Source organism: Parasteatoda tepidariorum, chromosome 7 (genome assembly GCF_982258835.1).
Source record: "Parasteatoda tepidariorum strain Cologne lab strain chromosome 7, Ptep-v5.0, whole genome shotgun sequence".
Taxonomy (NCBI): Eukaryota; Metazoa; Arthropoda; class Arachnida; order Araneae; family Theridiidae; genus Parasteatoda; species Parasteatoda tepidariorum.
Window position 1 is genome coordinate 102651208 of NC_141761.1, and position 18878 is coordinate 102670085.

The 18878-nt window shown below is 29.4% G+C and overlaps 1 protein-coding gene across 1 annotated transcript; it reads right to left on the reverse strand.

Moving 5' to 3' along the window:
• Window positions 1–18595, reverse strand: LOC107436647 (heme-binding protein 2). The gene is made up of 6 exons (XM_016048424.4): window positions 18452–18595; window positions 14018–14078; window positions 10025–10099; window positions 6427–6556; window positions 3490–3670; window positions 1–763 (listed from the first exon to the last, which is right to left on the reverse strand). The coding sequence occupies exons 2-6, from the start codon at window positions 14060–14062 to the stop codon at window positions 529–531; spliced, it is 666 nt and encodes a 221-aa protein (XP_015903910.1). The 5' UTR covers window positions 14063–14078; window positions 18452–18595; the 3' UTR covers window positions 1–528.
• Between the last annotated feature and the right edge of the window lie 283 nt (window positions 18596–18878).

The window sequence follows — 18878 nt, forward strand, 5'->3', positions numbered from 1 at the left end:
TTGGATACTTGGATCTCGAGAAGAAATCGAGAAGTCCAAACTTATTTAATCAGATTTAATTGGATACCTCTAAGCAACGTCACACTTGTGTGTCGGCCCTGATTGACTTCTAAATTGACAAATGCCACGATTTACCCACTATGACGTCACTTGCGGGTATCCAGTTACTTAAACTACAATTAAATGCACTATTTATTGTATATGAACAAAAAAAAGTAGATAAATTGCAGTTATTTTACTTACCGTATAGACAAAATGTTTTTTTATAAATTATTATAAATTATGACAGGAATCAGTTTTGTATAAGTAAATTAATTAAGCAAACAATTAACCATCAAGTGTAATATTTTGGAGCCAAAATATATTCAGGATAAATAATGAATGAAACAATATAAATGTCAGTTTTAAAGCTATGTGAATAAATAAAAATGTTTTATAAAAACAAAAACTCAACTCATCCAAACAAGTGGAGTTAATGTAAAGCATGAAAGAAGTGAAGTTGTCTTTAAAGAAAACTCATAAGTGCATTTAAATTTTTTCTTTGTGATCTTTTGTTTCTACAGAAAGGAGTTGACCTTTATCCGCTTTTTCCTGTTTTTTCGCCATCCATATTTCATTCATGCGGTGAAACAGTTGATAAGGTGGATCATACCATACAGTGTAATAGTAACTCTTATCAATTGTGGGATCCTTTTTTACAAGATTCGCCAATATATGAGACTGTTCTAGCCACTCTAATTCTGTTGGTCTTCCTTCGAATATTCTAGATTTAAAATAAATAATCTCGACTCAAATGAAGATTCAAAATAAATATTCTAGATTCAAAATAAATATTCTAGATTCAAATCAGATATTTCAGATTCAAAATACACATTTAATAAAAATTTAACATTAATAAATCGCAAAATTTACGAGAAAAACATGTTCTGACAAATACTTGACATTGTTCTTCAAAGTTATTACTTAAAAGTCTTAAAAAAAGTGGCAATTTAAGTGCCTTACACTTCTTGTAAAGCTATAATTTAAAACCATATACACGACCCTACAGTTATAGAAGAAACGCTTTCAGTTTTTGAAATTGTTTTTAAATTTCAAAAGAAATACTTAGAAAATCATTTTGTAACCTTAGACGTGTTTAGTTCTTGCGATTTTTCAAGCTTAGCAATAAGATTTTAGCTTTCAAAGGCTTAAGCGACCTACAATACGAAAGAAAACAAATGTTTATAAACACCCTATGCCAAAAAACATCAAACAATAAGCTTGTAATTTGTATGGATTACATTGATAGTTATTTTCAATTACTGTACAAAATTTCGTTAAACTTCGCTTTACATATTGGTGGAGATATGGGCATTTTTATAAAAACTAATTTTTCGTCTTACGTTTTTTTCCATATCTTTAAAAATATTGATTAAGATTAAACATAATTTTTTAAGCAATTCAAAATTAATTATAAAATTATTGTTTCGAAACTTGAAAAAAAAATCGTTGGAAACTGTGCAAGATATGAACATTTAAAGTATTTCTTCCATACTGCGCAAGCGTGAAAAAAATTTTCTTTTCATACTTTTGAAGTGAATCGCATATGGCAATTAATGAAAAAAAAAATCTTATTTCGTAGATCCTTAAAATTCAAAAAGTTTCAAGCAATTTTCAAAGTAGTTTTCGTACTTTTTTTTTTTTAAAAAATAAGCTCAAAACGATAACGGGTTTTCCACAAATTTTATTTTTTATTATCAAACAAGATGAATTAAAAATGGCATCGACCTTATGGGACATCATCCCGTATAAATACATGGGTTTTTTTCACATGTTTTTCTTTTCCTTATACCATCACATTTTGTTGCATGGACGATTTTTCTAGTGTTATTCATTTGTTACTAAGTTTTATCTTGATACAAAAATAAATTTATGGAAAAATCCGTATCCTTTTAAGCTTTCTTTGAAAAATGCAAAAGCTACTCAGAAAATTGCTTGAAATTTTTTAAATTTTCAGGATTAGACTTTTTTCATTATTTGCCAAATACGATTCACTACACATAAATGAAAAGAAATTTTTAAATATTTCCTTGCGCTAGCACAGTACAAAAGAACTACTTTAAATGCTCATACCTTGAGCAGTTTTTAAGGAATTTTTTTAAAATTTTAAGACAATAATTTTGTTGCTTCAAAAATTTAATTCAATTATATTTAATACTTTTAAAGATATAGCAAAAAAAACGTAAGACAAAAAAAATTTGTTTCGTATAGAAATCTCCATAAATATTTAAGCGAAGTTTACGAAATTTTATGCAGTTATTGAAAATAACTGTCAAAGTAATCGACAAAAGTTATCGACACAAATTAGCAATATCCGTGTGTAATTAGTAGAGGTACTTTAGAAACGTTCAATTTTGTGACGCGATGTGTCTTCCTCCAAGAATACCGTATCACGTGTATATTGCTTAGTTAAATTTGACTGATGTATTCAAGGTTATTTGCATTTCAAAATAGTAAGTTTGAAGATGTGGTAAAACTTTTCCAACTGTTGCATTCCTAATTCTGCTTAATATATATATTAAAAAGGAACTTACAAATTGCTAATCTTTTTAGTTCATACGAAGTCTATGGCGATCTAACTCTTAAACTTCCTAGCAACTCCCTAGTTTGTAATAGGCAGCTTGGCAATAAGGCAAGTTGTGTGACGTCAGACTAATAGCTTCTGTTTATAAATTTCGTTAATTGAATACTTGCAAGTGACGTCGTGAGTGGGTAGGCTAATCAGGTTCGACACAGACACGTGACGTCACTTGCAGGTATCCAATTAAATCTGATCCGAAAATTGATTCAGTGGGATAATATACCTAAGCCATTAAAGCTGTAACGTTAACATATTGTGCATAGTCACATGATTCGACACAGTCACAGAATTCGACGCAGTTTTGTAATCAGTTGCAAGCACCCAATTGGAAAATTGCAGATGAGAAATAAAAGGTAGGCATAATCTTTATTTCCTTTAATCTTTGTCTCCGAATAAACTTTAAAGCTCAAATACTTTAAATTACCACTTAAAACCTTCATCGATTCAGCTTTTCAAAATTTTAATATTGTGATATGCTTTACCTGACTGCATAACGAAGCGATGGGTCTTTTTCAATGAAAGGAGCTCCATCTAGTGGATAAGGTGAACACCTTGTGGACAGTGGATAAGGTGTTCCTTTTGTCACCGCATAAACTTTAAAGCTCAAATTCTTTAAATCACCACTTAAAACCTTAATCGACTCGGCTCTTCAAATATTAATATTGTGATATGCTTTACCTGACTGCATAACGAAGCAATGGGTTTTTTTCAACGAAAAGAGTCTAGTGGATAAGGGGAGCACCTTGTGAACAGTGGATAAGGTGTTCCTTTTGTCACAGCATAAACTTTAAAGCTCAAATACTTTAAATTACCACTTAAAACCTTCATCAACTCGGTTCTTTAAATATTAATATTGTAATATGCTTTACCTGACTGCATAACGAAGCGCCGGGTCCTTTTCAATGAAAAGTGCTCCATCTACTGGATAAGGTGCGTTTTCGCCTAATTCGGATGGAATGAGGAAGGACATAATGAATATGGAGGCACAAGTTGCACCATGGCACGGTACAATACGAGTTCGAATCGGTGTCGTTGTGTTTATTTTCATTCCTAAAATCCATTAAAAAGAAATACTATTTAATGTAAAAATATTGCTATTTATTTAAATATATAATGAACTACTAAAGTGACGCTGTTAGATTATCTATAGTATATAGTAGGGCAGGAAAAATAAATGTATTTCAAGTTATGCAGTTGTTTCAGAATAAATTTCCTTAAAATTTATTTTTAGAATCCTTATCAAAAATGAAAATAAAAAGTATGGACATGGGCTGTCACAAATTAATATTTAAGCGAAGAATAAACAAAAACGCTACAGGAATCTGACTAGTAATTAATATGACTGAAGTAATTCATATTAAAACAGTTTTAATTGGAGTTTGAAACTTGAAGTTGTTTATAATTATCTTTTTTCACTGTTTCTTTCGCATTCTATCTAGTCTTGCCGTTTATTACATCCTCCTTTCCTTACCGTGATTTATCAAAATTTGATAGCGTTTTTGTTTTACTACGATTGAATATTAATTAACGACCCTCCATTATTATTATTATTTCTGTTTTTCTTTTTGATAAAAATTGTAAAAAAGCATAATGAGGGCAGCCTTTACTGAACACTTACAATTTATTCATATTTTCATAAAATTATCTTCAATTTCTTTTTATCTTCAACAATCAAAAATTATCAATCTTCAGTTCCTTTTATCTTTAACAATCAAAAATTATCAATCAATTACCTAAAATTTTAGCAATAATGATACCCTTCTATTTCAGGATTCAAAATGTCATATTCACTATTATCTTTGCAATTAGGGATCCCAAAAAGTACTGATTTTTGAATATGATATATTCTAAAAATATATCACTGGTTTGATGAGTTTTTTTCCTCGCCTTATTTGATTAACAATCCTGAACGTTTAAAATCTGACTTCATATTTACAATTAGCCATATTGAATTTCAAATCAACATTAACTTCGTATTAGCAGTCAGTGACTCCATAAAATATGAATTTTATAAAACGCTTATTATAAAAGCCATATATAATATGAATTTTATAGAACGCTTAAATATTTTATCCAGCTTTTTATAGCTTCCAACCAATTATAATTTATTTTCCAAATTACGGTTACAATTATCTATAGTTTTTTTTACGCTTCCGATCAACTTGTGATGGAGAAAAAATGTAAGAGGTTATAATTTATTTTCTAAATTACGATTACAATTATCTATAGCTTTTTTACGCTTCCGATCAACTTGTGATGGAGAAAAAATATGACTGGTTATAATTTATTTTATAAATTACAGTTACAATTACATAAAACTTTCTTCCGCTTGCGATCAACTTGTGATGGAGTAAAGTATAACCGGTTATAGTTTATTTTCTAAATTACAGTTACAATTACATAAAGCTTTTTTCCGCTTGCGATCAACTTGTGATGGAGAAAAAATATGACTGGTTACAATTTATTTTCTAAATTACAGTTACAGTTACATAAAGCTTTTTTCCGCTTCCGATCAACTTGCGATGGAGAAAAATATATCCGGTCATAATTTATTTTCTAAATTACAGTTACAATTGTATAAAGCTTTTTTCCGCTTCCGATAAACTTGTGAAGGAGAAAAATATAACTGGTTATAATTTATTTTTTGAATTACAGTTACAATTATATAAAGCTTTTTTCCGCTTCCGATCAACTTGCGATGAAGAAAAATATAACAGGTTATAATTTATTTTCTAAATTACAGTTGCAATTAAATAAAGCTTTTTTTCGTTTCCGATAAACTTATGATGGAGAAAAAAAATGACCGGTTATAATTTATTATTCAAATTACAGTTACAAATATTTTTAGCGTCTTCTCATTTTCGACAAACTTGTGATCGAGAAAAAATGTAACCGGTTAAAATTTATTATTTAAATTACAGTTTTAAATATTTTAAGCGTCTTTTTGCTTCCGACTAACTTGTGATCGAGAAAAAATATAACTGGCTACAATGTATTATCCAAATTACAGTTTCAAATATTTCGAGAGTCTTTTCGCTTCCGACTAACTTGTGATAGAGAAAAAATATAACCTGTAATAACTTATTTTCAAAATTACATTTACAATTATCTAAAATTTGTTTTTTATGAAAATGATTTTGAAAGTAGGCTTGGTTACAGATTCCCAAACAACTTTGGATAAACATTTTTTCTTACTGGGTCGGCAAAAATTAATATCAACGAGTCTTAAAATACTCAGATTTGATGATTTCATAATTTTGTTCAAGTTAATTAATTATTACTTTTCATACTACACGTAATTATTATCTAGACACAATTATTAATGCTTATTTAAAATTGTTATGCAAATAAACAGTGAGGAAATGTTAAGTAAATACAGCTATTATCATTGTATACAATTATAATATCCCATGAAAGAAACTTCTCATCGCAAATTTTTTGCCACCGTCATAAGAAATTTAAAATTTAAAGTATAGAAAAAGTGACTTCCGATAAACCTTGAATAAGCCATGACTTTTCAAATACATAAAAAAAAAATTCCAAATATGAAACTGCAAACAACTTATTGGAAAAAAATTTCTCCATTGCGTAATCCTAAGTTATCTTCTCATTATTTATTTTCATTTGATATTTTAAAAAATTTTCTTTTCAGTATTTGAAATTTCATAGCTTACTCTAGGTTTATCTGAACTTATCTATACTTAAAATATTAAATTACTTATGGAGGTGAAAGAGAATTTGCGATGAAGAATTTCTCTCATGGTATGGCATCCTCTTATGAAATTTTCTGTGTCTATCTATTTTACCTTTAGCATTGTGCCCCTGAACGTATGCAAACAGCTTTTTATACATCTCGTTATTGGCTTCCGTCAATGAAGATCCTTCAGCAGTTGTACTAATCCATGTTGCAGGAGGAAGTTGTCTTTCTTCATAACCCTGAATGACAGAAGATCATAAGATTAGTCATAACTTTAAATTGCACCGAACAGGGTGTTCTCAAAACACCGTTAGTAACATGAATTCATTTTGCAAATTTTCGTGTAGTAGCTTTTTACGCAATTTAACTATTTAAATTAAATATGTTTCTCGGAAGGAAAAAAATTCAACTTAACTTAAAAGTTCTGATGATTTTCTTTCAATGTGGAAATTATTTAGAACTCATCTCATACTTGCTAATTAATTCATTTTAATAACCAAGCTCGTCAAGATGGTCACCAAATTATATTATACAACAGGACGCGAAGTGTTAAGAGGATGCTGTAGAGAGAGAGAATCTTTTCGTGACAAATTCTGTTTTAACGACACTAAAAATTTCATATTTTAAGTACAGAAAAAAGTTAGTTCATGTAAACCTTAAATACATCATGAAATTTCAAATGCCTAATCCCTTCCTTCTCGCTCCCGTGAAAATGACGGGATGAGGTTTCGCCCTCTATTTCTCGCTCCCGCGAAATTTCCGGGATGGAGTGTTCAGTAGTAACGAGCCAATAAGAATAAAACTAATTCATTTCTTTTGGCCGGAAAACATTTTATTTCTCATTTTACAGACCAGATGGTAGTAGCTGGATATTTGTAAGGTAAATGTAGATAGTTAGTTTATTTTAAACCAGATGTCAGCACTAATCAAATACGCAATACTAATATGAAAGCCAAAAAAATAGGCACTTTTATGACCGTTTTCTTGATAATTAACCGATCGTTAAGGGGTTAAAACTCCTCGCCATCGTTCTAAGTGTGCCAAAAACGAGCAGCAAATAACACAGTTTCACAAAGATGATATCACAACTATTATCTCCAAAACGGAAATTTTCATGGTCAGCTATAAGTTTATTTCGATTACAGATTTAAGGTCTATTAAGTTGAAAAACTTTCACCTCTCACCTGACACTGCAGCTGCATCTGTGCTAGAGATAGTAGCTAAAAGCACCAGTCATTGCAAAAACAACGCATATAGTACAGAGTAAAAAATATAAATGACATACATTAGCATTTAGCAACCGACGCACGGAAAAAATTACTCGAAGACGAGATAACTTGTTCAGAATGATAGCTGTGTCCAAAGTTTAACGTAGTTATAACAGACAGGCAATTTGAAGAGCTAAATGGAAGGTGATCCAACAAAGCAGTTTTGAAAAATGTGAGATTTTTTTGAAGGATCTAGTTTTGTCTTATTTAACTATGAAACATTGCTTAATTTTGATAAATCATTGAACTTTGTTGTTCCTAGTGGAGGAAGGCTCCAAGGGCATTTGGCAATTTGACAAATAACCATAGAAAACCTTCCCTTAAAACCCTCTTTTTTAACTGCAGTTAGCCCTGCTGAAGTAACATCACAGATTTACTTACCACGCCACGAAGTGTGAAAATGACATGTAAAGATTGCTTACTATATTTTACTTTTGTACTTAGGAAATACCTCACTTCTAAATATATAACATACAAAAGAAACTTATTTCGACTTTCAAAACATATTAAGCGTATTTAAAATATTCATTTCGTGGTATTAATCAAATACATGTAAATAGAATAATGTAATGTAAATAGAATTTTGGTCTATAGGTAAATGGAGTGATAGCCAGAGGCAGATTGGGTAATATTCCATTCACCGTTCCAATGTACTTGTTTGGAGCGGTTACCAAACGGTATCATGCTGACGCCGGCTAATTACGGCGATCGTACAAACTGGACAGCACGTTCATGCCGGCTAAATACGACTCTCAGAACGAAAGAGCTGAAAACTGAGTGCGAACACTAGGACTCAAACAATTAGACAACAGTCAAATTATTAGACGCACTATAAGAGTTAATCTTAATTAGCAGGTAATACTATACAGCTTTATTGTAACCGGTTTAGACTTGCTTACGTTCGTGAATCAATTGGTTAAATGAGCCGATTTATAATATAAATTCGACGATTGGATAAATTACACGATATATTATATAAGTATAAAATATTTATTATATCAGGTATTATATTAGTATATTGTAATAATTAGACCAAATTATTAGACGCGCTGTAGTGTTTTAATAATTACGTGTTTTGCACGAGTTTAAATGCGATACTTTTACATTTAAACATACATGTAATGGGGCCTTATTCAGGAGATTTTCTATATACTTCCTATTTGTATTTATTTTTAACGTATTGCAGTACAATGTTAACCCATTGAGACACGAACATAAGCAAGTGCAAACCGGTTTCAGCGTGTAAAAACAATCAAGCTGTATAGTATCACCTGATAATTCAGATTTTACATAGAATCTTACAGTGCGTCTAATATTTTGGTCAGGGACTACAGATCGAATATATTTTCAGATGGAAGTTGAATTGAAAACAAGCAACAACAACAAAAAATAGAAGAAGACAAAGGATGAACTTAATCCCCTAATGTCCACGCATAAATTTTATGGCTAATTTATTCAAGTTTACTAAATTATGACTTTGAACCCTCTTTCAATCCCTTCTTGATTTATAAAATACATAGTCAAATTCTTCCTCCATAACAAAAAACATACATTTCTTTATTTGTTAAATAAGTTTTGTGAAAAAAAAATTAAAAAATCATTTTAACCATAACAAAAAATAATTTGAAAGATTTAAATATTAAAAGCTTACTAATTATTGTATTATAAAATGACAATCTAATTAAAAATCACAAAATAATAAATATCCTTCCACTTTTCACTACTATTTAAAGATAAAGAAACTAAGTTTGCTTTAATTAGCTTTAACTTACAGACATAAATTAAGATCAAAGTATTCAGTTAATTATTATTTTCTATTTCAACCAGTGAAATAATTATTAACGCAAAAAATGTACTCAATTTGATTAATTATATTTTCAAAAAGTTAATTGAATTATTTGTTTCCAGAGTCTTGGGACAAAAGTTCTAATCTCCATATCTCTGCAAACACGCATTATAATTTAAAAACGCATTTGTTTGAATATTTTAACTTTTTTTATAACAAATCTGATTTGTTCTCCTCTAATTTACGAACCAAAAATATTTGCTTTAATTAATAAAGTGACATTTTATCCAACAGAGTGATAATATCAATACAGCTTGAGATAAAAATAAATCACTATTGTTTTCCGCTATGCAGGATAAGAATTTGCGCTTTAATAATTTGAATTAAGTCATTTTTTTTTCTATTTTAAAATATATTTTGAAAAAGGAAGCACGAATATTGATTTAACTTCATGGTTTGTTTAATCACGCATTCAAACTCTAAAACAAGAAAAAATTTCAAAATGTTGTTGCTTTAGATATAATGAGTTTTACAATCTTTTGAAGTATTGTTTTTTTTATTAAAAATTGCTTTTAAACAATGTTCAATAACAATGTTACTTTTATTTCAGATTGCCTGCAGGGCAAGAAAAAAAATTTTAAGTAGCTGTTTACCTGATGTCGACTAATAACTTGATATTCAATGCACTCGACACCTCTTCTTGAGCATGCGCAGAAACAGCTATTAATCTGGAAAAAATGGCAAAATAAAATAAAGATGAATTGCGGTAAGTGGTTTTACATAAAAGCTTGGAAAAATTTCGTTTTTTAAAAAAATATATATCGTAACTATTGCTGCAGGAACTTGTGAAAATCGTTTCTTTGTATTTTAATCCGTGAAGTCTGTCAGTTTAAAAAGATTAAATGGGTTTTGAAGAGTTTTCGTTACCGATATCGAAAAGTTTCAACTTAAGTCAAGAGTTTGTTTTTGTTCTCTCGAAAATTCACAGCTCAATACTTTACTTAGTATCGGGATGATTGATTATTCCGAAAAATAACTTGATTGTAAAAAATTCTATTCTCTTCTAAAAATAAAAATAAATTATCGAATAATATATTCGATTTTATTTTTTTCAGTAGGAAAAAAAAATAATCAAAATGATGGTTCGAAGTTACAATGGCAACCGTTGGCAATAGTCGGAAGCAATGATTCCCAACTCAGTTTGGTTCGTTACCCTTTCACTGTGGTTTCCGTTTTCAATCGATGGTGTTTTCAATATAAATGTAAACAACAAAAATCTTGAGCTCTTGACCTGCTCTACTTCCGATTGGAACGCATACAGCTGCCTACTACAGCTTATTCTGCGAGGAGATATTTTCAAACAGATAATTTTTTTTTAATGAGAAAAATAAATTATATAATTTTTGAGAGCAAATCTACTGTATTTCATAAGATATTAGGTAATTCTAGTGAGTTTAAAGTAAAAATTAGATTTAGTTATGTATTGATGTATTGTTAATAAAAGGTGACATGGTTGCTAGATTTAGAAAGAACTCGCTTTTTTGGCAGTCCCGATTTGGCCTCTTTTAACTTGTCTATTACTGTTCGGTCTTGTTGCAAGCCGTGCACCATCATATGTTAGTGTTAGTTTATTGTTCGAACAGCAAGATAAATTCATTTTACAAATTATCATTTAGGTTTGAATTTCGAAGTTGCTATATTGTTGACGAGGAAAGAAGTGTTTTATAACGATTCTTCTTTTTTTTCAAATGACAATTCTTACTTCTTGAAATGACAGGTCTTCAAAGTATGATTATTTTTTAAACACAAATAATAAATCAGGTTACAAATACACCTATACAAGAAATACTATTCAATAAGGTCTCAGAACTCAATGATCACGTAGCGAGCCAAATGCTTCAAAATACACCAGAAACAGTAACCCGGAAGTATAGGCAGTAAAGAGCTTGCAGCGCTCTTAGTGTAGAAAACACTATCCATACGAATCTAAACAAAATCAAATCTCGAGCTCCTCATTTTCGCCGGTTAGAAAGTTTACAGCTGCTTAACGCAGCTTAAAGTGCAAGAGATAATTTTGTTTTCAATAAAATAAATAAATAATAACATTTCTGAGCTCAAATCAGTCACATTTTGTAAGATATTATTGATATTAAGTAATGCTGGAGTTTGAAGGGAAAATTTATTTTAGTTTTTTAGAGATATATATTATAAAAAGGAGATATGGTTGATGTGTTTAGAAAGAACTTGTTTTTTTTTTTTTTTTTTTTTTTTTTTTTTTTTTTTTTTGCAGTCCTGATTTGCTTTTTTTTTTTTTTTTTAATTTCAACTTGAATTACAAAATATTTATGTACTACAATCAAGTAATCATGTAATCAGGCATTGAGTAATTGACGTTATTGTGGTTCAATTTGACATCACACAGAAAATTAAATAATCCTAAGCAATTTTATGCTTCAAAAGGTACGAATTATTTTAAGAATGTAAGTCTAGATATTCCAGTAAGCCATCAAAATATTATGAAATGCTATTTCTGAAAGTGCTGATACTCTACGCAACATGGATTATAACGCTAAAACAATATATTTCCAGTACTGAACAGAGTTCAGCTAAGTTCTGGGTAAAGTTCAATTGCTCTAAGAATAGCTGGCTGAAAAATAGTTCATAATTTTATCCAAAATTTACACAATGGTTCTAGGATGAGTTTGTGTAGAGTGTTATATATCTTCCCCAATCAAAATTTTTGATGGTTTTCTATTGATGGACCAACATAATCTTGATGGTAACCATCAACAATTCCATCGTGAACCATTATATTTTCTGATGGTAACCAACATAAGTAACCATCACCTCAATGTAGGAATTCGGACTCATTTATGATGGTCCAACATAAGAATAGCAACTTGTTTTAATGTTTTTTTTATATTGAACAATCACGAATTTCCATCATAGTATCTTGGAAATCAAATGTTGGAGCGATCATAAAAAACCATCATCCCAACGTAGGAATTCAGACTGATTTATGATGGTCCAACATGAAAAAACCTAATTTGTTCTGATGGTATATTCCAGAGAACCAACAAGAATTCCCATTAAACCATCATCGAAATGTATAGTTGGAACCATCACGAACCATCACGGATCATCATGGATTGTTGGTCCATGAGAGTCAAACTTCTCTTGACAGTTAACCATCATAGTATTAAAGTAGCATTTTTTCCATCATGGAATGATGGAATTTTGTGGGCGCATCAAAAACTACGAACACGTAATGAAAAATGCCTGATGATGGTAACCTTCGCGAATCACACTGAAACCAACATGAGCCATCAGAATATTTAGATTTGACCATCAAGAATCTTGACTTGGGTTTTAAGGTATCCAGCATTGAATTTAAAATTGATGGTTAGAGTCCAATCAATATGCATTTGGCTTTGTGGCTGCTAGCGTATAGTAATTGGTACAGAGTGCAAAAAAAAAAAAAATAGAAAACCCTGAATAAATTTTGAACTAATGATCGGTTTTTCAAGTACTAGAACTCAATCTTAATGACTTATGCGGGAGACACCAAATATTCTAACTAATTAGTACAGACGATATTTTAAGTAACGCTGAAAAAGCTGTAGATTTAAAATTCGATTTCTCGAAAACTTTTCGACCGATTTCGTTCAAATTTTGTATTAATTAAAATTATTAACATATTTATTGAAATGCGTTTTTCGGAAGGAATTATGTTTGATTAAATGTATTTTATTGTTGTGTGCAAAGATTTTTCAATTTGATCAAAAAGTTCACGGGATAAGGTGAAATGTACAAAAAGTAAAATTAACATTAAGGAGTCCTAACATTCGACAGTTCCCCTGACCAAACTATTGTGAAGATATCCCCCAGATTGCTTTTTATGAATACTTAAGTTTTTCTGTCACTATTATTTTAAAATATTAATTTAATCAGCACACTTTCATTTAATTTATGAAACTTTGAGCGTGTTGAACCGTAATATCGATCAAATTTGCTACCACATTAATATAGTGCTTTGCACCAGGTTGTGCCAGGACTCAGGTACTTTTTTTAACTTTATCACACGATACTATGGTTCAATTTAAACCTAAAGAGGGTTTAACACTTTTGGTTTGTTTTAACCAATTGACGCCGTATTATGGAATCAGGTACTGATTTTGTGGTTCAACGTTGAACCAATCTTTTGAGAGTATAAGATCGAACTAAATATTTAGATTAGTTTTATTTACAAGTTTTCCATGGTTCGTTTTAGTTTTGAAATTTTTGATTTGGTATTAAATACCAGCAGCTACGGTCATGAAACTTTACATTTAAATGATTCGATGCAATAAATACATACTTCTTAGTTAATTAGTAGGCTAATAAGTGTCAAAATGTAGTAATGATCAACTTTTTTTCTAGTCATATACTCGATTTTTAATCTCTTACGTGGTTCTGTTTAAAAATAGATTCTTCCCGATATTATGAGAGTTGTTTATTGGTTTTCTAAGGATTTCATCAATAAATCTGGCTGATAGTGATAATAAATTCCTCAAATAACCTCATTGTGATTCATTATACCAGTCTCTTTGTATTAATACCCATGGTTAGTTGGTAGATGTAAGTTAATTATAATAATAATATTTTACCAGAGTGGCTATTATCATTAAACTTCCAACTCCCAGATGAATCATAGTGGAATCGCAAAATCTGAAACATAAATATTTTTTCAGAACATTTCTAACAACAAAATAAATAAATAAAAAATATATCACTCCTAAATCAAATTTCATTTGAGTTAGTGAGCTAACAATGATTGTTAGGTCATTCTGACGTCATCCGCCTAGAAAAATTATCAAACAACTGTATTATCAGGCAATACTTCTGTTTCTATTACAACTATCTAAACATAATAATTAAAAAGCGAAAATGTGCGAGATTTTTAAGGAGAACCGAGTCTTTTTAATTGTATTAATTAAACGGGTTTTTAATATTATTATTTTTTAAACTAATTATTCTCTAAATACATAGTTAAACTTTAAAAAAATGTGTTTGTTTATTGAAATTAACCGGTACTTTGGGATAACTTCATCAACAATTGTCGTACTTCAGAATTATCCCATCGACCATTTTCGCCAAACGCGATATTATTGCCAAAAGGTAGCTTCTGTTCCAATGACAGTAAATTTTACCATATTTACTGCGTAATTCTTGAGTATGCCAGTTAGTTTTCTTCTGCGTGTTGAAATAAACTTTTTTTTTTTAAACTCTGCTGCATATGGATAAGAATTTAGCATGTAGTGGCATATTTTCAGTGCAGTGGTTAGATTCAAGAATAATTCAATCTGTAATTACAAAAAAATAAAAAATAAAAATAGAGGTTTTTACTTTTTTGATTCTTTTCATTGCACTTTTTAATTACGTATTTTTACACTTGCATTTTTTGTTGTTATTATTTTATTATTATTATTATTTGATAAATGTACTTCGTTTAGAATGTTTATTTTGGAAATTGCTTTTCATTGTGATGGCGCCGAAGGATTTGTGCATTTTCACAAGCATTGACAAGTCGATGGGATAATCCCAAAGTACCAATTATTAACTCCATAACATTAGGAGAAAGCTGATTTATCACCTATATTTCTATTAAAGATTACTACATGTACTAGCCACCTCAATCAACCGGCTTTGTCAACTTTTAAAATTATCGTAAGCAACATATAAACTTTAATGGTAAGCCGAATTCACATCCGAACTGTATATAAATATTTTATTTCTTCAATCCTCCTCTAATTTTTACACGTTTATTAGCTTCAAACAATACACTAACCAAATTTTTTTACCATCTAGCTGTTACCCGATGCGAAGTATTTTGATTTGACTTTTTTAAACTCTTTTTAAAAGATGTCCACAATATTTACAATATTCTTTATGCATTGAATTTTGGTAGTAATTTACCTAATTTTTTTACCATCCAGCTGTTGCTCGATACGAAGCATTTGGATTCGAATTTTTTAAACTCTTTTCAAGAGATGTCCACATTATTTTCTATGCTCTTTATGCATTGAATTTTGGTAACAGTTTACCAATTTTTTTTACTCCATAGCACCGTGTATGTTTAAAATTTTTACAGCCATTTTAGAAAGGATTAAAAAATTTGAAAATAATTACTTCATAACTGATTTTTTATTTCTATAAAAATACAAAATTATTCTAAATAAATTTTTAGCCTATAAGTAACTGTTCAACACAAATTATTACTTTGGACAGCCAAACAAAATGAATAGAAATAAATACTCAACCTATAAATAATTTTTTAACACTACTCCAATTTTTACTTAAGGGTACAAGGGACGTTGAAATTCGAATAAAATGACTAAATTTTCAATTTTGAGATTTTACTTTATATTTGAAGTAGGAATCATAAGCTTTAAATTAAAAAAAAATAATTAAAATCTGATCATTTTTCACCGAGATATAAGCTTTTTTAGTATGACCACGCCCCTTTGCAGTTGCATTTGGCGTAAGTTTGCAAAAGAAGTGTTTATATCCAAAAAAAGATTAGAGTTGGGCGTTATTGCTGCAGTTGCAGAGTACAATTTAGGTTTTGTTGAGACATAAAAATCAAAAAATCAACATATTTATCAGAGCTCTGTAACAGTTGCTGAAAGGAAAGATTGCAGGCGTGCAAGTCAGAATAAACGAAAATCCTATCAAAAATTCAAGGAAGAGAAAAATTCAAGAAAATATAAAAAAATATCATTAGAAAAGAAATCAGTTAGAAAAGAAGGGTTGACATATTCTGCAGGCGAATTTTGAATATTAAATTAAGTGTTAAAAGTAATATATTTGAAATATGTTTAAAAATGTGTTATCGCATCTTTCTCGTTTTCTCGTTCAAGTATTGTAATAACATTGTTATTTTGGATTATTTTTCAATTGAATATTATTAAATACTATATAATTTCTGATGAGGTTAATCATAAGTATTTTACACATATTTAACTCATTAAAAATTTATTATTCAAGCAAAAAATAGTGTATTAATGTGTGCAAATTTTAAAACTGGCTTTTTCTCAAAATCAATATTCTGGTAAATTTTGTGTTTTCGAAATGCTCCATAGATTTTAAATTTTGTCTGTTTTTAACTATATTTCATCAAATGTCTCGTTATACATGTCTAAATGAAAGTTGCGATGCATTATAGGTTTAACTAGAGTAAAAAAAATTATTTAGTCACAAATGAAAATTCTTATGTAACTATTTTAGTTAAAATTATGTGTTTTTTAATATTTCAAAATCGTTTTAAGATTAAATTTGTTTAAAAGTTATGAATTATCGCAACTTTTGTTTAGAAATATAATAAAAATCTTGTAACAAAAAATTAACTTCCTACTTTGCTTTTCCGAACAAATGGAGCATTTCAAATATTTCCTTTTTTGGGTATTTTAAAAAAATTAAAATTTAATTTAATTTTAAACTAATTGAACAATCATCACCAAACTTCATGCTTAGTCTGTTTAAGATGCAACAACTAAATGCTGTAAATTTTAAAATTGTAGCTCATGAATTGTAGCAATATGAATAGTAAATATAGTGTTGCAAATAGATGAAGAAATAACCGAATTTATAATGCCACATAATAGAAATATGTATAGATAATGCAATTGTATGGTAAAAAAGCAAAAATGTAGGAGTTTTTAGTGAGCCCTTGTCCTTCAATTTATATCCTACCCTACAATCCTACCCTGTTTTACTTAGTATACCATAGTTGGTCAATATTAAACTACTAATGGTTGATTATTAATAAGATCAAAACAAGCCTTTCAAAGTAAAATTTGCTTTGCATTAAAAAGTGATGTATTGAATGAATAAATTGTAATTTTCTTTGATTGTCAAATTAATAACACGTCCTTTAAGAAAAGAATGCCGGCTTATTAGCCGATTCTAGTAAATTTAAAGACCCACCACCTAAAGCGTGATAAGAGAGACAACAGCTTTTTTTATTCGTACCGCCTAAAATTAGACAATTTTTCCACCATCTGAAACAGTTCTAACCCGTAATTGCATAAGAAATTTTTTTTTTGAACTGCAGACACTAAATTCTAGTTCATTTGTCCTAGAATATGCAGGAAGCGTTGCTCTTTAAATTTACACGGTGGGCACCTGTAAACCTTAGTCACGGAGCAACATTATCCACTCAGAAGCAAGTTCATAGGGTGAGCCACATTCATAGGGTGAGAACAACCCAGAGAAATATATTAATTCCCTCACCGAGATTCGAACCCGCATCCATTTGCTCCTCAGTCAGGCACGCTTACCGCTCAGCTACCTGGCCGACATTGCATAAGAATTAAATAAATTATAAAGAAACCGATAGTATAAATATGGGAAGGAAATGAAAGAATTACATTATAATTATAATTAATACAGAAAATTGGTCTAACAGAGAAGACAGGGGAAAAAAAGAAAGATTTTACGATATAAAATACAAAATTATGGAGATAACATTAATAAATGAATAATAGGGAGACAAATAAGTCAAAGAATTCGGGGAAAAAATGATAAGACAATATTTTAAGACGTATTATAAGATATATATAGACAATTAATAAGACATGTAAATTGATGCAAGAAAATAAAATAGTATTAAAATTAATGTGTATATATATATATATATATATATATATATATATATATATATATATATATATATATATATATATATATATATATATATATATATATATAGATAGATAGATAGATAGATAGATAGATAGATAGATAGATAGATATAGATAGATAGATAGATATACATGATATACACTCGGAATGAAATATACAGGAAATTATTATGTGTATATACATATATATATATTAGATGACTCGGTTGTTTTAGATAAAAAAGAAAAAATTTTATTAAATTATACGTTACAAATTATTTAAAAACTAAATATATTTTAATAACAAAAGAGCTCAAAGTTCTCTAATATTGAATAAACTTTAATATAAATTTTATCCAAACTGCTTATGAAAACGTAACTATGATTAGAATAAGCAATCAGATGAAAACAACTACCTACTTCCTAAAAGCAGAACCCAAACACGTCGAATTCAAGAGACTATCGGGGTCTTCCGGTTAACGAAACGGTCTAGAAGAATAAAGAACCGGTGCTTGCATAACTGGCCATTTTATATCAGAGCAAAGTTACTGCTAAGGTCAGACTAAACTTTTTCTTACCTGTAACCGTCGACCTTACAAAAGGGGCATCGCAGAAGTTCACGAGACTGATTTAGAGGTCATCGTGAAGAAGATGAGCCCAATCTTCCGTGACAATAAAACGTTTAATTTCCGAAGTCCAATTAAAACAATCGTAAATTTTTGACTATGGGATGGTATTCTTATTCTTATTTCGAAATGAATACCCGTTTTAGAATATTTTATGAAGAAGACCTCCTAAACTTTGTAACTGACATCGAAGAGTTCAGACATGGATTCCTTCTTTTTAT